At 34.6% G+C, this 24,653-nt stretch overlaps 3 protein-coding genes across 9 annotated transcripts; 1 reads left to right on the top strand and 2 right to left on the bottom strand.

Moving 5' to 3' along the window:
• Window positions 1–470: 470 nt before the first annotated feature.
• Window positions 471–6,988, bottom strand: LOC132605674 (uncharacterized). Of its 6 annotated transcripts, none has more exons than XM_060318839.1 (7): window positions 6,680–6,985; window positions 4,705–4,785; window positions 4,328–4,420; window positions 3,713–3,832; window positions 1,983–2,054; window positions 1,518–1,595; window positions 471–825 (listed from the first exon to the last, which is right to left on the bottom strand). In XM_060318839.1, the coding sequence occupies exons 1-7, from the start codon at window positions 6,878–6,880 to the stop codon at window positions 709–711; spliced, it is 762 nt and encodes a 253-aa protein (XP_060174822.1). In that variant the 5' UTR covers window positions 6,881–6,985; the 3' UTR covers window positions 471–708. The 6 variants fall into 6 exon arrangements, with proteins under 6 accessions (XP_060174822.1, XP_060174820.1, XP_060174819.1 ...); XM_060318837.1 differs by having other exon boundaries at window positions 471–860; window positions 4,705–4,752; window positions 6,680–6,983; XM_060318836.1 differs by having other exon boundaries at window positions 471–860; window positions 6,680–6,980.
• A 2,783-nt stretch (window positions 6,989–9,771) lies between these two features.
• LOC132605673 (H/ACA ribonucleoprotein complex subunit 3-like protein) lies at window positions 9,772–15,298 on the bottom strand. 2 transcript variants are annotated; one of them, XM_060318833.1, is made up of 4 exons: window positions 15,173–15,298; window positions 13,484–13,559; window positions 10,330–10,372; window positions 9,772–10,179 (listed from the first exon to the last, which is right to left on the bottom strand). In XM_060318833.1, exons 2-4 carry the CDS (start codon window positions 13,535–13,537, stop codon window positions 10,082–10,084), a joined length of 195 nt encoding a protein of 64 aa, XP_060174816.1. In that variant the 5' UTR covers window positions 13,538–13,559; window positions 15,173–15,298; the 3' UTR covers window positions 9,772–10,081. The 2 variants fall into 2 exon arrangements, with proteins under 2 accessions (XP_060174816.1, XP_060174817.1); XM_060318834.1 differs by having other exon boundaries at window positions 13,484–13,555; window positions 15,173–15,210.
• Window positions 15,299–18,561: 3,263 nt separating this feature from the next.
• On the top strand, window positions 18,562–23,394 carry LOC132605672 (uncharacterized protein At1g03900-like). The gene is made up of 4 exons (XM_060318832.1): window positions 18,562–18,895; window positions 19,729–19,939; window positions 21,686–21,946; window positions 22,889–23,394. Exons 1-4 carry the CDS (start codon window positions 18,612–18,614, stop codon window positions 22,955–22,957), a joined length of 825 nt encoding a protein of 274 aa, XP_060174815.1. The 5' UTR covers window positions 18,562–18,611; the 3' UTR covers window positions 22,958–23,394.
• Window positions 23,395–24,653: the final 1,259 nt, after the last annotated feature.

Genomic DNA, 24,653 nt, shown 5'->3' with positions numbered 1-24,653 from the left:
GAAGACAAGTCCCTCAATCTTTGCAACTGAACTAACATGGACACTGACCCTTATACATATTACCCCATTTTCCCTTCAATAATGCTGATAAAAATTACTCTTGATTAAAAGTCTAAGAGCATACAAGCCCACAAATGGAACAGATAAAAATAATCAAGCTACCAAAAGTCAAAAATAATTTACGAGCCAGGGTTTTGCATTTGATAAAGAAGAAAAAGAATCTCTCCTCTGTGGTTTGTAAGCTTTTGCACAGGAGCGGAGTTTACCCTGAACGCACCCGAAGGGTAGAGGCTGCGGGTTCCCTTGTGACAAAAAAAATTTAAAAAATAAAAGAAGAAAAGGATACCCGACTAAAATCAGTATGGAGTTTGACCTGTTATACACTGACGTTGTAAAATCTTTTTACTTTATCAAGTAACCTGCGACGCCAGGTAACTGCCGATAGTAACACTAAATTGGCAATTTAGAAATGCAGTAAATAAACTGCTCTAAGCAGTAAAGTACATTGATGGTGTGAAAATTCATCACACTGTCTATTTATGTGTGATATACATAAAATTCACATGCAAATGTTATGTTAATCAGTCTTCCATACAAGCAATTTGAGCTCTTGTTACTATGGTCTTGCAAAGAAATTTGTCATTACGAAAATAAGGTAAAAATCTAAGCTAATCCTTCACAACCTTAACAAGTAAACCTGTGGGTGACTCAACAGTTTTGAGATGGCCTGATCCAAGCAAATCTCTGAGATGAAATCTCATATCTAGTGGAGAGAGTCGAAGACGCTTCTTTTCCAGAGCAGCCATTGCCATCTCTTTGTACTTTCTACGATTGAGAAAAGACATAAGCTCCTTTCTTCCCTGATATAAGTTGCAAAATGCTAGTAAATCATAGTGGCTGCAAAGTGAAAATGTTGATAAAATGACAAAAAGGGTTCCTTATGTCAGAGGATAGGTTCAAAATAGTCCTTTAAGTATGCACTTAACAGTTCTGTAAAATATTTGCCGACCTTTGTCAGATAGATTTGACGGAAAACAATGGGAAAAAAAGATTTAATCATAAACACCAAGAAAGTCCCACCAAATCCTAAAATATGCAACACAAAAAACTACACTAGTCACTAAAAAAAAATATAAAAAATAGCATAAATTACACCTCAAAAAGCTAGACTAGACTCTAGAAATAAATTAAAAATAGCAGAAACTACAAAAATTGTACCTCTAAATGTGAGTTCCCGTTTATTATATTTTTTATTTTTTTCCATAGTTCCCGTTAAATCCAATAGGCAAAGTTCGGTAAATATTTGACGGAGACTAAAAGTGTATACTTGTGGCAAACTTAAAGGACTAAAACTGTTAAGTGCATACTCGAGTGACTATTTTGAACCTACCCTATAAGGGATCGCTTTTGTCATTTTCTCTAAAAATGTTTGTGAAATGTGTGCAGGCAAAGAGGAGACACAAAATCATAAATCTTGAACGAAATTTGATGTGGGAAGGAAGAGAGACATGTCAAACCTGTGAGAGGCCCTTGAGAACTGATCCAATATTTGGAATCGCAAACCAGTACATGTTCGGATCAATAAGTTGTCGAGTCTTGCAAGGAAGATAAGAGGGAAAAAAAAAAAAAAGGCATAAGAATGGAATTGAACCAACAAACAAAAATGAAAAGACAGAAAGCTGATACACAAGATATTGGAGAAACTGGAAATAAAAGGTTTCTTATCATATGAGTTACATCAAAATTACGACAGTTAATTCAAGGTTCATCCTAGAGAATTCTTATTGGCATCACAAGGAGATTTTCATTTCTCATAAAACTGGCTTCCATTTGTCATGGGCATTCTAATTTGATCATACTAGAGAACCAAACATAGAGCAATATATCGGATACTGCAGCATTAAGGGTATAATAAAGCAAATGCTGAGATAAGACGAGCAGCCAAATTTTACATATCAATGAAAGATCTGATTCCAGCTTACCAGAAGTCCAGCATTTATTAAGAGGGAGATGTGTTCCTCCTTCACCTTGCCCCCCAACGACAGAAGTGAACGCTAAAACCACCAGAAAAGAAGAAATAAAAAGGAAAAATATCGTGTAAGCACAAATATTGAGTTGTTCCAATCCTTTACATCATGGAAGAATAAAAACCGAACATGTCATGCGCATCCCCTTAGCGTATACTTGTATGCTATTATCCAACAGTTAAATCATAAACTGAAGTAGAGGACAGTCTTTGCACACTCGTTTAGGGCATAAGAACATTATCCAAATATACAGACTATTGAAACCCTGCTCATTTGAAGTAACCATTTTTCTTGACAATATATCATAAAGGTTCATTTTTGGAAAGGCTTAGGAAATATTTTTCAACTTAAGCATAGAAATCATTCTTCACAAACTAAATATTGACACAGATTAACGGATATTTCAGTGAGGATACGATAGGTTGACAGACAATGTAATTTGTCTAGCTATGAAGAATCAGTTGAATCCTCGACCTAGTGTTAAAGCTCAGCACATGATCTGTGGGTTAGGCTAACGTCACTGGTTCGAACCATGCCGCAGGCAAAAGCCTGCTATTTAGGTGGAGATGATCAATAGAGGAACGGGCCCATTATCGACAGTTTCGAACTGTGCACCACTACTAAATCCTCACAGGCTTCATATATATGTGACACCAACAATTTGGACTGAAATGTAGTTGATCGATACTGATCAGGGAGACAGGAGAAATTAGCTTACCCAGAGTGTATTCCCCAGATTTAGGCTTTTGCAACATTTTAGAATTCCTTGTTAAACTACAAAGTAAAATCTAAAAAGGCATTAAAACCGCATTTAGGGCTTTAGACATTAGCTTGCAAGCAAGAACAAACCTCTCCTTTGCCATCAAACATTTCAAATTATTACTTTAAAAGAGAAAAATCTAGTTCAAATCCATCAACATGCTTCAGACTGACTCACTCTCTGACGACAGCGAAAAGTTAAGACTCTCATAAGAATAAAGTGCGCATAGCATATATGTATAGCCCATGTCAGATAGGAGCATACTTTAGGAAAAAACTGCATTAACATCTGTCGAAAGAATGCGACATTGCAACGTAAGTTAAGTCTTTATAGCAACTGTCAAGGAATGCCCTAAAACAGAAATTAGAGAAGGTTAGCAGATCAATCTTCCATCAGAAATTAAAAAAAAAAAAAAATCAACATTACCACCAAAACTCCATCTTTAAGCCAAAGCAATATTTGAAACAGGAAATGTGAAAAATAAAAGGGAAACAAGAAGAAGAGAATCAAAAGCAAGCCAATCAATTTCACTTTTATTTGAAAATCTAGCAGAAAATACTGAAGGAACAGTGAGCAACTAGAAAACCAAGGGGGTAAAATATGAGGCATGAGGATAGAACCGGAGAAGAGGGCAAACTTTGACAAACACTTCAAGGGAACAATATGATCTGACTAGAGTTATAGGTTATACAAGAATGAGTACTTTTAGAAGGAACTTTTCCGTAATAAATCTGCAAAAATCTATAGGACCTCTCAAGCCGGTGCAATACAACTGGCTAAGAGGTGCAAGGAGAAAAACACATATTTATATTTTGGGCAATGTTATAAAACATTTTTTGCTGCATATCAGTATGGAAAAGATCAGGTATGTGTACACAAGCAAATTAAAAAGAAACCGTCACATGGCTTTGAGAAGGTCACTCACAAGTTCTTCATGTCCAATGCTGGGATCTAGCTTTGAATGAATTACATGCTCCTTGAACCATTCAAAAACAAATAGGTCTTCTTGCTTCTGTGCTTCCAATCTTTTACTGACACGTTCGATCTAAACAAGTATTCAAGGCAAGTTTTACTACGAGGAGGTCAACTCTCAAACAAAACTGATGACCGATTAAAGCTAGCTAAAAAAGAACATAAGCATTAGACTCCGCCAATATGATGAAAATGTATATTAGCTCTGTCCCAATATATGTGAAAGTGTTTGACTGGGTACGGAATTTAAGAAATACAAGAAGACTTAGAAATTTGTAGTCTAAAATAAGCCATAAATATTTGTGTAGCTATAAATATTTTAAAGTTAGACAGTTACTAAATATAGAAAGGTGTCATTTTTTTTCGGACTAACTAAAAAAGAAAGAGTCTCACGTTGAAGTGGCAATGGGATGCGGGTAGCATGTATTCTTAGAAATAGGCAATAATTAGAAAAAAGGGACCAACACAGAAAACAGTTTGCATCTCTCTAAAATGGAGGGAGAAGGCGAGGAAGTATGAAGTTTTTGAAATGAAATACTTTGCAGAAAGTAAAAGTCAAGTCACCAACCTGACCAAGGTAGTCATCCAAAAACATTATAGCATGATCATCCTGTCCAGTATTTAATTTGAAAGTACGTAGAACTCTTTCCCTCCTTAGGGACTGTGAGGCACAGATATACAAAGTAATCAGTTGAGTGCAATGAATACAAATGACAGAGTGGAAAGATAATAAAGAAAACATCAGAAGATGTAAAGCAATCAGCAAAATGGTCATCAGAACTGAAAAATAAAACCTAAGAGCTATGGATGACTGACTCAACAACCAGTGAATTCTCAGCACCCACGAGATGCAATTCTTCCAACTGCTTTGGACCAAATTTTGTGCAAAAAATAATCTTACATGAGGGAAAGATGACTTAAGAAACCGACAATTTCAGTAAATACCTCCAACTCTCTGTCCACTTGTGTCCTGTCCTTTACACTGCTGTATAACTGTGACCGCAAAATAAAAGGCTGAATTGAAACCTAAAAATGTTTTAAAATTTGAAGAGTTGAGATATTATAGAACTCTACTAAGCTTCAAAACACAAAAGAGTGGAATAGTAAACAACCAGAAATATGCATTGTTTGGTACGATATAAAATGTTGTCTAAGAAATTGATTGACCTCATAATATCAGTTACCACGGCTAAATAGCTAAAAAGTTTTCACCAGGAAAGATTTTGTCAAAGCGGATATAACTTTAAGTCCTTCAAAGTTGCATATCATTTTGTGTTACAACATCTCGATTCTTACTCCGTATCACTCATTCCACCCATCATCACCCTTCAACCTTCGCAATTTTTCCTTCATGTCCAACCAAGAAGCCAAAAGTGATACTATTACTAGTTTCATGGGTAACATACTTATATTTACTATTTTCATAGAAACTGTGGATCAGGGTCTTAACACATAAAATTAACTTCCCGCACACACCAAACCAATAAATGCAATGTGTCTTTCATGCACACATTTATTACTAAACAACGATTGAGAGATATGTATTCTCACTTTAATTTGTAACTGCTTAAGGTAATTTGCTTGGTTTGGTTAAACGCCCTGTGCAGATAAGTATTTACCCTGGTAAGGTCTATACTATGAGAACTTGAATTAGCATATGAGCTTCATAAAGTTAACTATCAACAACTATAAAAACAATGGAGAGGTTATTTAGTTGAATCACAACATCATAATGTCGTCCTTTTCAATCTGTTGCCCCTCTCATATCCTCATATTTCGCCTTCACACTTGCTCCATTCAATCTGGCACATGAATAGTTTTTGTGTCCTTCACTATAACTAGTCAGAAACATGAACATAACTAACATTTAGGTATCCCCTCCAAGAAAAATTGAATTTTGCATAAAATTCCATTCCCAAGCGATGGAATGTTATGAAGTCCGGCACTATTTTTAAAAAGAAAAACTGTGGCATTCGGGCCAGCATGCGCACATGTCGACTAATTTCACGGGGTATCTATACTTCACACCCGCACAGGTACCAGGTCTCTATCCACCAAGGCTTAGACAGATGGAAAAAATCAGCTAGTGTTTTTGCCTCCCTTGGAATTTAAACTTGATACCGCATGGTTCTCAACCCACTTCACTGACCACTAGGCCACACAGAGGTGGATTGCTAAGGGGGTTCAAAAAATCAAAGAAACTGTTGTCAGCGAGACTCGAACCTAGGTGCTTTACGAAAATTTGAACCACTTTATCAACTAAGCTAAGCTTTTGGTTTGTACTAAGGAGGTTATACGCATAAAACAAAACTTTGATCCCTATATACACAGTATAATTTTCTAAAGAAAGGGGTTCAAAGTTCAAACCCCTTGGCTCCGTGTAGATCCGCCCTTGGGACACACCCTTGGGTGCTGTTACTATTTCAGATACTCCTGTTTTTATGATAGTCCCTCCTGTTCAAAAAGAGCGTCCACTTAGCCTTCTATTCTTTGGTTCAAAATGAGTGTCCACCTATCAAATCAAGAAAGAATTATCCTTATTTTTCTAGTGTTAAGTGGCCAAAGCTCAATACCTATTTAATTAGGAATAACTTAGTCAAATTACAAAATTTAATTAGGGGTAATTTAGTCAAATTACATATTTTTACCTAAGAGTTAGTATTTTCTTAAAAGGTGTGCAAATGGCTAAGTAGACGCTCTTTTTTAACCGGTAGGAATACTAACTTTTTCTTTGGTACTGGCTTTCATGGTTATTACTATGTTATTAATTATATAGGTACTAAATTACTCACTGCATAATAATCTCTTCTCTATTATAATTAATTCCTGCTAAATAATATGTGAACTATTACATCAATTCTATTCATGCTCATCAAAATAATAATGAAAAAAAAAAATGAAAAAAAAAAAAAAGGAAAACCTTTTCGATACGGGGAAATTGAGCACGCATCATACGAAGAGCCACTAAAGTATCACTAAAGTTGAAATTTTCCTCCATTGATACTAATTCAGCATCGTTTAGGACCGGTTCGGGCTCGGGCTCGGGCTCGGGCTCGGGTTCGGGCTCAGGCTCGTCGGCCCGTTGGCGTTTTCGGCTTGTTGATGGGCTCGAGTTCTCCATTGTTTGTACGTATCAAAATTCGATAAACAGTTTGATTTTTCTTAATTCTTAATTATTTTAGGGTTTCGGTATACTGTCGGGTATTTTAAGTAGGGAGTATCTATTATGAAAGGCTGTAATTAAAGTTTGTCACTTTTATATAATTAAAATGTTTATATAAGAAATAGATAAATCAAGAAAATATTAGATATTTTAATATTAGCATGATGATTTAAATATACAAAAAAAAATAAAGAAAAAAAATTATATGAAATGCATGATTAAATAATCAAAAGGAAATGAGTTGTTATACGTCAAGTTATTACAATAAAAAATTAATGAATTAATGAGAGATATACTTGGTATATATGTATTTATGGTAATGATATTTTTGTCTTGAAAAATAATTTTCTGCTCTTTTCAAGAAGCAAAAATTTTTAGCTTCTTCCCAACAGCCGAGAACATTCTTTTGTTGCTCCTCAAAACTACTTTTTTTTTTGTTGGCCAAACGCCTCAACTCTAAGTGTCCTACTATTCTTTTTGATATGTGGCAGAAAGAGTGAACCACAAGATTCAAAAGTTTCTCTTTATTTCTTAAACTTCAAGTCTAGTCAAACTAAGACACTTAAATTGGAACAGGAAAGTAATAATAGAGACTAAAAGAACTCAATTTTAATTACTACGATAAAAATATAGGACTAAAACTGTTCAAAGTATATATTAAAGGACCACTTTAGACAAACCAAAAACATAAAGGACTACTTTTGTTATTTTTTACAGCCATATATAAACTTCCCTCGTGAATCGTCTCGTATTTACCCTTCCTTTAACGGACTTTGACTATTCAAAATTGAGCAATTTTTTCATTCGTTCAATTAGGATCTTTAAAAAATACCACCATTAGTGGGAAGGGCGTATCTCGTGTGTCCTTCCATACTAGTAGACGTAATACCTTTGTAATTTCTTGTTGCTATCTGCTATCTTTGGTACTTCGATTATCATATTAGTTTGCTGCATTAACTGTTATTTTTCTTCATAGTGCTTATCTATACTATTTTGCCATGACATCTTTATTTTCTTCAATCCTTATCTAAATTTTGGTCATGCTTTCTCTTGAGTCAGGGTCTTTCGGAAATAACCTTCCAAGATAAAGATAGGATCTACATACACTCTACCCTTCCCAGACCCCACTTATGGGGTTACCCTAGGTATGTTGTTGTTGTATTAGTGGGAAGAGAATAATTGAGACTTTTTCCTAACAATTGTGTAAGATTGAACTAAAATTGAAACGAAGCCTAAAGTTGTGAAATAACAAATAATACAAGGACAAATTAGGGTCACTTAATTCATTTTGACCCTTTACCCCATATCTTATGATGGAGTCAATTTTCCATCTTTTAAGAGATTTTAATAACATTTTCAACCTTTCAAGTTACAACATATACTTTAGTAGTGATACGATCTGGCTTGTGGAAAACACGGATTCAAACAACAAAAATGCGGAAACAAAGATTATAAAGAAATTAAGGGATGAGAAGTGAAGAATTTTAGATGAGAAGAGAAAGGATAGGAGCAAAACTCAATTAGTAAAAGAATTATAGGCAAACTTAGGTATATGAAACCTAAACCTTCCTAATCGATTCCTATTAATGAACCTATACTATTTGATAATTAACCAAGAGTAATCCAAATGAATCCACAAATAAACAACTCTATTGAAAATCAATGGAAAAGGGTTTCATAGCAACAATAGAATCCACCATGATTAACTATCACTAATCACTAGATTAGCACTACATTAAACTACCAAACAAACTATAACTCAATTTAGAGTATTCATCTCAATTCAACATAATCTAAGTAATGAAATGAAAGACAAGTTATATATACAAGCTAAGTAAAGAAGACTACTAGGCAATTACAATGCTACCCTTATGAAGTAAGGGTCTTATTTGGCTAGTCTTCTTAATGTAGTCTTCGATTCAAGGATTGACCTTCAATGGCCAAGCACGTCCCTCCTTGCATAGATGGCCCCCTAATCAACCTTGCATGCATGGCCTTCTTGCAAGCATAACCCTCATTGCGCAAAGTAGCCACTTGCACAAATAGCTCTTTCCGCAAATAGCCACCTCGAGCTCGAAATCTCCCAACCAAGCAATCTCCCAAACCTTATAGGATTCCACCTCTATGAAGCTCGTAAAGACTTGGCTCTCATCAATGATCATCATCAAGTGTGTAGTGTGGAAATACACACTTGATACCCTTTGAAACGCTCCAAATGTGGTGAATAAGCTCCAGTGAAGATCATAGACTCTTTAAGTTGAGCTCCACCACGAATCATAGGCTCTATAAATGCACTCGAGCCAATGAAAATCATATCAAGTAGCTTGAGATGAAAGACGGTTGATTTATTCAGTTTATCGCTAAATAACTGAATTATTTCCTATTTCTGTAAAATCCTTCATCAATAGTGTTATCCAGAGAACTCCAATGGCGCCTATAATGTGTTTATCCTATTTTTCCACTGTCTCAATTTATTTGATAATATTTCCTTTTTAATCTATCCCAAAAAGAATAATACATTTCTATATTTAAAAATCATCTAACTTAAAACTTCTTTTTTTACCGTTAATGAAATGATTTACAATCACACAAACATCTATGACTTATTTTAAACCACAAACTTCTAAAGTCTTCACCTTTCTTAAACTCTGTGCCTAATCAAATTATATCACATAAATTGGGACGTCACACAAACATCTATGACTTATTTTAGACCACAAACTTCTAAAGTCTTCACCTTTCTTAAACTCTATGCCTAATCAAATTATATCACATAAATTGGGACGGAGGGGGCATTTTTTAACTAGCTCCATTCGTTTACATTTCAGCTGTTCAGAAAAATATTAATATAGCATTTGAAGACAGTATTATAAGCATTATCAACATGGTTGTCATAGAGCAAAACACAACCTACATTTGTTCCTATTTTCCAAGTGATGACAAAGATTTGTCAATCACAAGATTGAGATGCAACATTACACAATCTATTACAATTTTCGTTCGACAAACAAACTAACAGAGGGAGACTCCACAACATATTTAGAGAACACTATTAATGTTAGAAGAACCAAAAACTATCATAACAAGAGACTTCGAATCACGACATCACTTTAACTAGCAATAGAGTTATATATCTGAGGAACGTTGTAGCAAAAGTTGCTAGTACTTTGGAGGAGGCTTCTGGGTAGGAAGCAAGCCGAAACGCTTCTTAAGAAGCACTCTCTGCCTTGAATATTTATCATCGGGTGAAAACCGGGCTGCAAAATAGACAAGTTAACGATCAGTTACAGAAGAATTGGCATCACCCATGGCTGCTAATACACAGAATAAAGTCACAAGTGCAAACTGCCACCAAAGACGAGCATGCAAACGCCAAACAGAAGAAGAAAGATATATAATAAGTTTACCTGGGTGAGCAGATTCTGTGGCCCGTCCGAGGGGTGATTCTTTCTGCATGTATAAAACCGACTGAGATCAGATTTCGCTACATGTAAAGTAGGAGAATGGCGCCAAACAGACAGCCAGAAAGAGGAAATATAATTACTAACACTGACAGTCAAGAAGTACAGCAATTTCTAACGCTTGATGCAATTTTCAGCTTAGATGGAAGTTTTGATGCCTAATTTTATTAAATCTTGTTCCCAGTGTTTGAAGGTGCATCAAGGTGTTGCAAACTTATTTATCTCATTATTTGAATACTCTTCATGTAAATTTTTGCATATTATTGCACTTCAAAATTACTTCATTATTCAGATTGTAAAGCAAACACTGCAAGGTTCCATCTGTTTCAGCAAATCTCTCACCAACATCTAACTTCCCCGAACTAGAACTACAACAGATAAATTTTTAGTATTTGATATCACTTCCAATATGTTCATTAATCTTAAGGCAACTGACCAGGTCATCTTTGGCTGCCAACTTCTGTTAGCATACAGAAAACACTTACTCAGCTTGTTTTATTGTAGACAATATTAGATTTCAAATCCTATAATTCCTTACTAACAGAGGTCTCATATTTTTAATAAATACTATATTAAGTAAAAGCAGCTAAATCTTTTCAGCAAGTTAGTGTATTTGTTATATCGGGGGAAAAAAATGATCGGCTGAGAAAAGTCCTTTTAGAGAAGGTAATTAATTGCACACAGATGAAACGTCTAAACTGCTTTCCTGACAGCATAATGCAATTTCAAGGTTTAGCTCGGAAAATGAAAATTTAAACAAGACTTCAAAATGAAACAAAAATATAACCAGTTAATAATAAAAGATAGAGGTGGTGGAACTCTGGATGAGCTATACAACATGGACCAGTTCTCAATTAGACACTTCTACCTTAAGCTCAGAGGTGAGTTTCAGAAAGTAGATTAGAGGAGATTAATGTGTAACAATCTTGGTGCACCTAGATGGATTTTCATACTTAGATTGGCTGCGCTCAAGAAACCATACACCAGGGATAGACTACTAAAATGGGGGATGAGTGTTGATCCAATGTGTCCCTCTATGTAATGTTGCTGCTGAATGTCATTCCCACTTATTCTTTGATTGTACAGTTTCTGCTCAAGTGTGGCAAAAACTCCTTATATGGTTTGGGCTTGCCAGGGTACCTAGGAGCTGGGACTATGAACTAACATGGACCACTGCACATGCTAAAGGAAGGAGTGCTAAATATGAAGTATACATAATCTTACTTGCAGCAGCTATTTACCATCTGCGGAGAGAAAGAAACATGAGAGTGTTTCAACAACAACAGCAGCCAGTGGAAAGAATTGTCAAGTTGATTATCCAGGAGGTTCATTCTAGGGGAAATTGTCAGGCAAGAGTAGCAAGATGGTTAGAAAGTCATAATTACTATCCTAACTAGAGAAGAAATGGCGTTTTAGTTAGCTGATGATGTATTGTGGTAGCTCATTGTGGTTCTGTGTTTGTTCTGTGAGGAGCGAGTAGCTGAGTAGCAAGTAGAGCAGTACTATGCTGAAGGACTGAGGCTCTCTGTCCAGAACTCAAGAGTTTTTTTGTTCTGTACTTCAAAGTTCACTTTGGTTATAAATTGTTTATTTACCCCCTCGAGAGAAAAAAAAAAGAAAAAAGAAAAAAAGATAGACAATGAACTAAGGCCACTAATCATAAATTAGTACAACTTTGGCTGTGTGAGCTTGCTCATTGCCGGTCCCGAGCCAGGATAAAACTCGCCAATCATGACCAAACTTAAATTAGTGACGAAGAAAAACATAATGAACGAAGCCCACAAATATTCAATAAAATACTCCCTCTGCCTAAAAGAGATTGGCATGCTCGCTTTCATAGAAGAGGTCCAACAATTTTTTCTTTGACTTCCATATTCCCAATAGTTTTATAATACTTCGAAAGTTTTTGCTTTATAGTTATTTTAATATAGTTTCTAAATAAAACATCAACATACCCAGTAAAATCCCACAAAGTGGGGTCTGGGGAGGGTAGAGTGTACCCAGACCTTACCGATGCCTTCGGAAGAATATAGTTTCGAAATATGCAAATTTATTTCAATAGTTACAAAATGAAATTACACTAAAAAAAGTGTTAATCCTCTTGCTCCAAACACACCCGTGGTTTTTGGTAGTGAGTGAACAATGAGCAACATATTAACATGGCTAAATTCCTAAAGCAGCTTCTTCATGCTGGTTTAGTTTCTAATAAAACTTTAACCTTATCCAAAACAAATAAGTGAATGACATGGCAAGAAAAAGAGCTGTCTTTTGTATGTGTTAATACACGCATATACTTATAGTATAAAAAATTGGCGGGTTTTAGAGCAAGAAGTAATGGTGACAACATCATAGATTTAATTGAAAAAAAAAAACAATTGAAGTTGAAGTTGGAAAAAAGTTCCGGGAAGTTGAAATTTGGTTAATTGTAGCTAATTGGGTGTCGGGTGAATTTGTGATAGTTGAAGATTCTGAATTTTTTTCATTCAAAATTCACTTTAAACCAGCATTTCAACAACATACCCAGTGTAATCCCACAAGTGGGGTCTGGGGAGGGTAGAGTGTACGCAGACCTTACCCATACCTTGGGAGGTAGGGAGGTTGTTTCCGAAAGACCCTCGGCTCAAGAAAAAGCATGGCAAAAAGGGGGTCAGATACGAATTAACGAAAGTAAAGAGGCAATGGCAAAATACTATAGCTAAGCATTATAAAGAAAAGTAACAGTAACTGCAAACTAATACGATAAGCGGAGTACAAGCGACAACAGATAGTCGAACTATAAAAACAATAAAGAGCAGAGATTAATGGACACGGAACTACAAAAATAATACTACGACTACTAGTATGAAAGGGTAAGTAGGACAACACTCAACTTGAAAAAGGAAAAAAAAAATTAAGTTCAGGTCGAAAATTTGTTATCAATTTCACAATCAAACGCCAGTTGCAAGTTGAAACACCATTATTAGCAAACAATCACAAACAAAACAAACCCATAAAAACTTGCATACATCACTATTGACTTCCTACAACATAGTCAAGTGATATAACAATAAATCAGATTAATATACTGAATAAGATGCACCAAAATTTCCAAGAATCATACCTTAGTGGTGTAAACTTTGTCGCCATTTTCGTTAATGTAAAACTGGAGATACATCTTTCCTTATGTGTTCACCTGTCTAGAACAAAAAAAAAAAAAAGCAAGACAAAAACTTTAAGTTCTTGAGAAATTTCTTTATATGCAGAACAACCATAAAGTGGGTATCTACTAGCATGAAAAATTGGAAAAAAACAGTTAAAATGCACATGAATATGAAGGGGAAAACTCATATAGAGAAAGTGAAATTATTAAACAGTAAATACTCACATGAGTATGTAGAAATTTTCAGCCTTTAAACCAGTGGCGGAGCCACATACCCCCTTCGGCAGAAAAAACACTATTTTTACATGGTTAAAATTATTTTTTATGTATATATAGTAGATGTTGAACCACTTACCCCCTGTTTGGATGGTGGTTTCCCGTGGTTCATTAATATATGGTTTTCTATGAAACCATGTTTGTTTTCATTGTTCTTAAAATTATATGGTATAGTATTGTAAACCCGTGGTTCATTCCATGGTTATATAACCATCAAAAATCCCAATTTTTATAACCATGAATTTGATGGTTTTTCCATGGTTACGTATTTCATTCTCCATTATACCCCACCCTCCACCCTCCATCCCACCCCACCCCTACCCTACCCCACCATCCATCTCACCCCACCCCCACCTTACCACAGCCCAAACCCCACCCCGCAACAACTCACCCCCACCCTACCACCCACTACCCCCACCCTCATCTTACAACCAACCCTTCACACTACCCACCCCTCCACCACCACCACCCAACCCCACCCTACCACCCACTACCCCCACCATCATCCCACAACCACCCACCTCACACCACCCACCCCTCCACTCACTACCTACTTATTTTTGAAGTTCCTATTTTATTCTTTACCTGAGTTTTATTAATATATATAAACTAATTTCTAATTAAGAGTTAAGGGTATTTTAGTAAACTTACAAATTATTATACAGTACCATACAGTCAAACCAAACAATACAAATGTTATTAAACCAAAACAAACAATACAGTCTATCCAAACATTATATTCATTGATACAGTACAATACAATACAACACCATACTGTACCATATCATATTGTACATTAATGAACCACGGGAAACAACCATCCAAACAGAGGCTTAGGTTTCTTCTTATGTTTACTTTTTTATTCTAGCTCCAACACTGCTTTAAACAAGCAAGAGATAACTTTAAGTTCTTAAGGAATTTCCTGAACCAGAGCAAAAAAGATTCAGCCTTTAAAAGACCAAGACAGAAATTTTATGTTCTTACTCCCTCCGTCTCAAAATAAGTGTCACCACAGCAAAAACAATTTGTTTCAAATATAACTGTCACCGTAGGAATTCAAAACAAAAATTAACAAGTGTTTCTAACTCTGCCCTTAACATTAAAGAAATAGTATTCATTAATATTACTCAATCCTCAAAAAATAAAATCTAATAAATAGGGATAGTTTAATAAAATCTACATTGTATTTATTTATTTCTTAATGATATGATTTTTGCTAAAGTGACACTTATTTTGGTATGCAGGAAGTAAAAGTTCACTTGAATATGAAGAGACACACTAAAACTATACAGAAAATGAAATAATAAAACACTAATAACCCACAAGAATGTGAAGAAAAAAGATTGAGTCTTTAGGGTTTTGAGAAAGTAAAACCTTTAGCAAGTGTTGAGAGCATAGGTTTATGAATGCTGACTAGTCTAATATTAGGGTTCCAAATAAAAGAGCTACTAAAATAAACAAGGGCATAACAGGAAAAATAAATTAAAATGAGGCTAAGTAAGTAAATTAAGCGAGAAAATGACAAAAATAGTCTCGTGTCTTTTAGTAATTAGTAGGTTCAAAATACAGTAGTGTCGGTTTGGATGGGCTTAAAAAGAACAACTTATAAGATGAAAATAACTTATAAGTAAAAAAAATAAGTTGGATCACCTAACTTATTTTTACCCAACTTGTTTTCACCTTATAAGATGCTTTAGATAAGCTAACCCAAACAGACTCAATTATTTTTTTGGGCTTATTTTAAGCACAAAATTGCTTATAAGCTGGTCAGCCAAACACTCAAAAAAACTAAAAACAGCTTATAAGTTGTTTTCAGCAACTTATAAGCCAATCCAAACGGGCTCTTAATTATCAACTGGGCAGTTTTGATTTTAAGGACCCGTTTGGCCACGAGAATTTTTCACTTTTTTCCGAAAGTTTATTTTATTTTATTTAAAAATCAATGTTTGGCCATAAACATTCTAAATACAACTTGAAGTTTTATTTGAAATTTCAAAAATGCCAAAAATATTGTTTTCACTTTTAAATATATTCAAACAACCAAATATTATTTGCGAAAACTATAACCAAACACAACTCCAACTTTAAAATTTCAACTAAAGTGAAAAATATTTGATTTTCATGGCCAAACACCTACTACGTTTGTCAAAAGTAAGCACTTTTGATCTCCATTAGATATTTTATCAAACTCTGATTGGTAAGTTTAGTAAGAAATGTGGAAAACACTTTTAACCAAAAACAAAAAATAAATCAAAACTTAAACAAATTACACCTCAAAATGTTGCACCAGACTCATGAAATAGTCCAAAGACAACAAAATTACAAAATCAGTACTTCCAAATATGAGTTCCAGCTAAATATTTTTTATTTTCACAATTCCGATTAAATTTAACAATTAGAGTTTGATAAATATCTCGTGGATAAATGTTGATTTTTGGCAAATGTAAATGATCTAAACAGCTCAGTTGATATTTAAGGAACTATTTTGAACTTCCTACCAAAGATAAGGAACCATTTTTGTCATTTTATCTAAATTATGCAGTGACCGGTGATGGCCCTCTCTCTTTTTAGGAGAAAATTAGTTAAAGGGGGTTTTACAAAATGAACAAAAGTATATGACCCTCTGTGTACATAAACGATTCTGAAATAACACAGAGGCGATCTGTTATATTTTATAGAGGGTCATTTAATAAGTTTTTGGGTGTATGACTCAATATCCACAAAATGTTTTTAGGGGTCTTTTTTTTTTTTTTTTTTAACGATGTGGAAATCCACAGCTGCTACCCTTCGGGTGTGCACAAGATAAACTCAGCTCCTGTGTAATACCTCATAAGCCACACAGGAGAGATAACCTGCATTAGGCAAGCCCGTGCGAGGAGCTCGACCCAGAAGGCAAATCCCCTGCTGTCGTAGACAGGCGGTTTCAAACCTGAGACTTCTATTATGAAAGCCCCACGCTTAACCAATTGAGCCACCCTTACGGGTATGTTCTTAAGGGTCTTTTGATTGGCTGAATTAGCAAAATAAATTTTCTGAAGAACTCCAGATAACTATGTAAACATTATGTTAATTATCTAAGAAAATAATTTATAGATAATTAATGCAGTGTTTGAATGATCATAAAAAGAAAATTAATAGGCTATATTAAGGTTGATATTCGTTTAACTTATATGAAAATCTATGCATGTAAAATGAGGAAAAAGAGTATGAATATTAGCAATTTGTGGGAAAAAACTTAAAAGACAAAATGTCATCAAAGCAGGTACTCACTACATAAGATTTAGAGTTTTACTCCCTCCGTCCCATTTTAAGTATCTTACTTTTATTTTTATTATATTTTTTGTCTGTCTCACAAATAGTGTTTCGTTTTATAATTAGTAAGTTGACAATTCAAACATCGGTAAGTTTATAGTCACATATTCAAAGAACATTTTAGTACATTACACACATCTTTAATTTAGGAACATAAGATTCAAAAATCTCTATTTATTTCTTAAAGTTCGTGCCTAGTCAAATTAAGAGCCGTTTAGCCATGAATTTTTTCACTTTTTTTTAGGAAAAAGTTTTCACTTTATTTGGAAATCAACGTTTGACCAAGGAGATTTCAAATACACTTGAAGTTGTATTTGAAATTTAGAAAACAACAAAAAACTTATTTTCACTTTCAATACATTGAAACAATTAAATATTCTTTGCAAAACTATAACCAAACACAACTCTATCTTCCACTCCAACTCTAAAAGACCAGATAAAGTGAAAAATATTTGATTTTCATGGCCAAACGCCTACTAAAACATTTAAATTAGGACAGAGGAAGTATTACTTATATACTAACAAAATACCGAACATAAAGTAGACATTGAACAAACATTTCAACATAGATCCATAAATTGTACTTATAATTGTCATATCGTGATGCTTTAAATTGTTAAAATTTTCCATGTTCACCAGAAAAATTATCCTATAAGCAAGATCTTTGAAAAATATATTTGGATTAACTTATAAGTAATTGCTTAAAACTTTTTTTTTCCTTTTCTGAAGCGAACATTTTATAATTGAAATGAAGAAAGTAGTTGCAATATCTTACTACTCTTAGAGCCTGTTTGGATGAACTTATTTTAAACAGCTTATAAACTAAAAAAAATAAGTTGGGGAACCCAACTTATTTTTTTGACTTTTTCCGCCTATAAGCTGCTTTAGATAAACTAAGTTAAACGGATCTAATTATTTTTTTAAGCTTATTTTAAGCACAAAATGACTTTAAGCTAGCAAGTCAAACATTTAAAAAAACTGAAAACAACTTATAAGCCAATCCAAATGGACTCTTATTATCCAACTTTTTTTTGAAGATTGTGGAATGCAGGATGCAAAATTAAATGAATAATGAATTGTTCAGTTTTACATTTTCAATACATTGTGCCACCTTTTATTGTTGAAATTTCAATATCTTTAGCTTAACACACTTAGAATCCACGTCTCTTCCACTCCAATTCCACCACTTTCCCACCATATTTTTTTATAAGCTTGTTTGGACAGGTTTAAGCTGTTTTCAGTTTATAAGCTAAAAAAATAAGTTGAGTAGTCTAATTTATTTTTTTGACCTGCTTTAAATAAGCTAAGTTAAATGAGCTCAATTATTTTTTTATCTTATTTTAAACACAAAATGACTTTAAGCTCATCAACCAAACACTCAAAAAAGTTAAAAACAGTTTATAAGAAACTTATAAGCCAATTCAAACGGGCTCTCTATATATATGTCTCTTCTTTACTTCAAAGCTTCAAATCACAAAACTCACATTGATCACTAAAAACGATGTCGTTTGAGGAAGTAGAGGAAGAATCATTCTCACACACGCTCTTAGTAGTGCGTGAAGTAAACGTCTTCAAAATCCCTCCACGTCCAACTAGTGGCGGTTACAAATGTGGCGAGTGGCTTCAAACCGATAAAATCTGGTCGGGTCGGATCCGGGTCGTGTCATGTAACTCCCGTTGTGAGATCCGATTAGAGGATCCGAATTCTAGTGAGTTATTTGCAGCTTGTTACGTGGCGCCAGGTCAGAGAGAAAGCTCAGTCGAATCAGTGCTTGATTCGTCGAGGTATCTTAGTTTGACTGTGCATAAAGTTTAAAGAATAAAATGACACTTTTGAATCTCTTAGTTCTAAATTAATGATATTTTTATAATGTACTAAATGTTGTTATTTTAAATTTGTCAAGTGTGAATAATATGTTTAGATTGTAAACTTACTAAAAACACGTTTAGTCATAAGAATTATTTATTTTTTTTGGAATTTTTTTGGCTTTTTAAAAAATATGTGTTTGGCCATAAAATTTCCAAATACAAACAACCAAAATATTATTTTTCACTTTTTGCATAACCAAAACCTTGTTAAAAAGTACATTTAATTAATAAATTATTATTTGCAAAAATTATGACTAAACACAACTCCAACTTGAAAAATTCCAAAACTTTATTTTTCACTTTTTTTATGATCAAAACCTTGTTGAAAAGTACATTTCAATAACAAATTATTATTTGCAAAACTATGGACAAACACAACTCTAACTCCAATTTTTTTTTTTTTTTGGTTTTATGGCCAAAAGTCTACTAAATATAGAAAGAGACACTCTTTTTGGGCCAATGAATTCCTCTTTATTGGAGGCCGTTCGGTGCATGCTGACTCTGGTTTTTTGGACGGACTTGTCGTCCTCCAAATTTACTTCTTCAGTTTCACCTAGGTTCGGTTTTTGACAAAAAAAAGCAAAGCAATGAACTTAAATTGGGACGGGGAAGTAATATGAAACCTATTTTAACTCAAAACAGGGAAACGTATTCCTATATAAATTTGGCTATAGATAGTACATGAATTAAAATACCAAAATTTTAACTAAGTTTGATTTCCCACAACTTTTGAATTATTTCTCCAACAGGTACTTCGTGTTGAAGATTGAAGATGGGAGAGGGAAACACGCGTTTGTAGGGTTAGGGTTTAACGAGAGGAACGAGGCATTTGATTTCAATGTGGCATTATCGGATCACGAGAAGTATGTGAAGAGAGAGGTTGAGAAGGTTGATGGTGATGGTGAGGGGAGTAGTGATGGTCATATTGATATTCATCCTGCGGTTAATCATCGATTAAAGGTATTTGATTGTGCTTAACAATGTAGTGATTGTAGGGGTCGTTTGGTAGGATGTATTAGAGAAATACATGTATTAGCTTTGGTATTATTAGGGGTCGTTTGCTACGCGGACTAAACTATCCGGGATTATAATCCTGAGACTAATTTATCTCATCTGGGAGATGGGATAAAATAAGCTCAAGGTTAGTGGGATAAGGTGGGATATCTCATGCTTAAGATTGTGCTTCTTTTTATACTCTGTTTGGTAGAAGATATATATTTATCCTGGTACAAAAAATTAGTGTTGGGATATCCCAGCTTATACCATGCACCAAACGACCCCTTAATCTCTTGTTTGACAGTTTTTTCAACCTATGTGTAACTAATACCCTATTTAGTAGGAGTACTATTCTTATACATATCAAACCTGTGTATAACTAGCACGAGTACTAGTCTTATTCCAATATGCCATATTTAGTGCTATTTCTATTCTAATACACTTTATTTATTTAATATAACAAACCAAACAATCCATTAAAAATAATGGCAGCATAACTAATCCTAGCTTTACTAATACACCCTATTCGGTACTATTTTTATACACCCTGCCAAAAGACCCCTTAATGATGATGAGTAGTATTGCAGATCTATGTTGCTGGATGCTTTTCGGATCCTTTAAGTAATGCATATTTGGAGGATCCGACACGGGTGTGACGACATTTTTAAAAGTTCCAGAAACGTAGCTGCAAATAATGTCTTTTTGGATAGTTATTGTCAGTATATAACGTTTTATATATAGTTCGAATTAGAAGCGTGTAATGTTGAGCTCGTAGATCTATCCTTGATAATGACTTTGTGTTGCTCTGGCAGCTAACTGAGTAGTGTGAGAACCTTAGTGTGCAGTTGGCTACAGGGCCTCAGCAAAGACAAAGTTGTGATAAATTTACTAAGTTAGTTGGACTAGATTTGTGGTAAGATTGCAGCTTGACTTGACTAAATTTGTGATTAAATATATGCAGCTTAATTCGAAGTTGAACGACTGTATGATTCTGAAATGGTCATCAAATTAAAAGAGGATAATGAACCCCGTTAGTGCCATAAAGAGTTCTTTTCTCCCCTTTTTAGAACTTTATAAATAGACTGGAATAGATACAGAAAATTCATACAGCTAACCCGATCTAATTTGTGATTGATATGTAGTTGATTGATTATTTTCTTCTAAATGTTTTTGGGATGGGACAGTGGTGATTGAAAAGAAATAGCCTGTCTTTTAAAAAGCATGCTCTTTACATTTTAAATTGGGAATATGTTTCAGTTGTGTACTTGTGAATGACTTCACTTCACAAGCATTACAACCCCCCCCCCCCCCCCCCCCCCAAAAAAAAAAAAAAAAAACACTCCACAAGAGATTAAAGTGCTGTTTGACTGGAGTTTGAAGCATCATATTACTTAGATTGAGTCCGAGAGCATTAGATTACTCGGATTGACCGGATCCTTAACGAATCTTATTCAGCTACTTCAAAATTGAGTGCTTTGTTGTAACCTAAATTCGTCCCGGTGAGTTGGTTTTCTTTGTATGCAATTTATGCCTCCAGTTTCTGTATCATATTGCTCATTATGCCTTGTTCATATCATGGTTTTCCATTTAAAGTGATTTCTGGTTACTAATTGTTTCACTCTATTCCTGAGTTGTAGTGGTTTGTCCTTTAATGCAGTCAGTTACTCAGTTATTCATCTAAATGAGTAATTTTGGTAGTTTGGTTCCTAGGAAGGTGAAACCATCAGGATAAATGTGAAGAACAAACCATCTAGTGGAGCCCGCAAGCTTTCTGCTGCTATTCAATCGAAGACCATTGCCATTGCACCACCCCCTAGCGGAGCTAACAAGATCAGGTCTCCTCTTCCACCGCCGCCGAATGATCCAGCTATTTCTCGGAAGACTTCTACCACTTCGAGTATTGCACTCAAGGGGCCAAATGGAAGCTCAAGGCAATCCAGTGATCCGTTGTCCAATCTCTCTCAAATTGAGGTATTGTTCAGTTTCTTGCCATTTGTAATGCTTCCTATTTATGTAGCTTTGCATATTACTAAACCGTAAATCAACTCCAGAACCCTTTGTCTTTGTTAATGCCCCTTTAGTTGATGGATAATTGTTCATATTTTTCTTGATCAACGAAATGCGGGAGACTTTTGGGATTGTTTGTCTACCCCTTTTTATGTGATATATAATATAACATGGTGTTTGGGACAGCTTGCACGTACCTCAACTATTCCAATGACACCTGTTACCCTCTACCGAAACAGATACCGGTAACTTTGCCCATCATGGCTTAGGCAAATGCACCCCCCAGAAATGCGGTAGCGCCTGTGATCACAAGCTACCTACTTAAACAACATAAAGGTTGACCCAGGGACCTTGTAGAAAAGCAGATAGGAAAGGTAGCCTATAGATTCGAGTGACCAGCTTTCTGTTACCTTCTCAAAAAAAAAAAAAAGATTCGAGTGACCAGCTCGGTGACCTCCCTCAAGAAAAAAAGGCAATCTGATTTCGGGGGGCATGTATAAGGAATCACCTCGTGTTTTTGTCCACTTCGTTTTATTATTATTATTAGTTACTCTAGTAAACAATCCTTTTGCACATATTGAAGACAAATCTTAGGATATTTAAGGCTTGAAATAAGAAGGTGGCTTCACAGTTCTAGTCTTTGTGAGAAGGTGTTGAGCGGTAGACACAATCAAGTTGATCTATTTAAAGAAGAAAGACGGTTCATCTTGGCTGGTTATTAGGTTATATAGGTTTGAGTAGTATAGCTTTGGCATGTCTCATCAGTCATGTTTGATATATCTTGAACTTTGGCGACTTGTGTGATAGACACTCTTCAGATATTTGCTACCACTGTATCATGAGCAATTCTTTCATACTGTAGTGAGGAACATTTTAATAGAAGCATTTCCTTATTGTTGTCCACAGAGGAGCCTGCCTTCCCCCACTGGATCTGGTTCGAGTAAGACGACAGCAGCTGGATGGGCAGCATTTTGATATTTTAAGCGTGTATTAAATATGGCTGAGATATATGCTTCTTGTTGTACTAGGATAGAATATATATCCAAATTAAAAGGGCAGCCTGGTGCACTAAGCTCCTGCGATGCGTGGGGTTCGGGGAAGGTCCGGATCACATTTGGTGTACCCTGCATGTCTGCAAGTGGTTGTTTCCACAATTTGAACCCGTGATCTGCCTGGTCACGTGCCGTTGTGCCTAGGCTCCCCAAATTAGAAGAATGAGAGAAAAAAATTATGGTATTGTTTTCTTCTCAAAAAAAAAAAAAAAAAAAGGTACCCTGCTCAAAAAATTTATTGTATTGTTTCCCCATATTGGAAGATAATTGTGACGAAATATGTTTATACTTACTTGACATGTCTGAATTGTACTATTCTGATCTACATATAATAAAAGATTAGCATTTATTTTACATAAATGTTTGGTGTGATCTGGTTGAAGTATACTGCTATCTTTTGCCAACATACTCGCAGTGGGGTGAAAATTTATCCGCACTCGGTGTTTACACCCAATTTATCACTCAGAGAATGCAGACTAGTGCTCGAGTTTGTTTTCTGTCAAGTATACAAATGCTGGATTACCTTTTGATTTGATGAAAATTTGGTAGATTTTGTGGTCTTTATTCTGATAGGGAAATAGGGAATGAATCACACAGGTTATGAATGGGTACAATGAACCTCATGATTCTTAAGGTCAAGTTGCCATGTGATATGTTTCAAGTGTTGATATAAACCCCAAGTTCAGTGATATCAAAAATTTATGTTGCTCAGACTTAGGTGCAAATCTAGAGGCCGAATCCTTCCTCGCATAAATTTTAGGATTTAACCAATAAATGTATAGTATGATATCTACAAGTATATATTTCAATTGATTAAACTGATTAAACAAAAACTGATAAAAATTATTATAAACACTTAATATTTTATTCATAAGATATTGTGTAATATTACATAGCATAAAAAGCAAATACTCAAATCAATTTATACTTCTTGATCATGAGGTAGTAAAGAACCCAAGGTAAGTTTGTTAATTTCAGTGTGTCTCATACCCACACCCATACCCAAATAGTATCAAATTGATACGGATGTGGCAGAAATTTTGAAGGGTATGAGCAAAATAACGAAAAATAAAAAATAGATTGACATGAGACAAATCAATTTCTAAAGATTGGGATGTTCAGAGCAAAACTCCAGTTGTGTGAGTTAGCTCACATTATCATTCTCAAGTCCGGATAAAGAAGGATCGTAATAAGTTAACAATCAATATAAAACTAGTATTTGACATCAGGCAAATCAATTTCTAAAGATTGGAAAGTTCGGAGCAAAATTCTAGTTGTGTGAATTTGCTCACATTGTTATCAAATTCGTATAAAGGAGGGTTGTAAAATAAGCTGTCAATCAATATAAAACTAGTCAATTTGTGACCAATCTTTAGAGGACATAATATGTGAAGAGGGGACATGTGTAATTGTTCTGAACATATCCAATGTCTTTGAAACATGTGAAACATCATGTGTATTTGCAGTTTTTTCTTGTTCCTACTAGTGTACCCTCTATTAATTTGAGGTTTTCTTTGTCGTTTCTCATTTTCTTGTCTAGTTTCCAGTTATTTTCCAACTTCACTAGGTATGTCAACAAAGCATTTGCTCTATTATCACGAGCATGATTCAATCAAACG

The sequence above is a fragment of the Lycium barbarum genome, chromosome 8 (genome assembly GCF_019175385.1).
Source record: "Lycium barbarum isolate Lr01 chromosome 8, ASM1917538v2, whole genome shotgun sequence".
NCBI lineage: Eukaryota > Viridiplantae > Streptophyta > Magnoliopsida > Solanales > Solanaceae > Lycium > Lycium barbarum.
The sequence above is the reverse complement of the archived record's forward strand: the minus strand, read 5'-3'. Positions and strand labels throughout refer to the sequence as shown.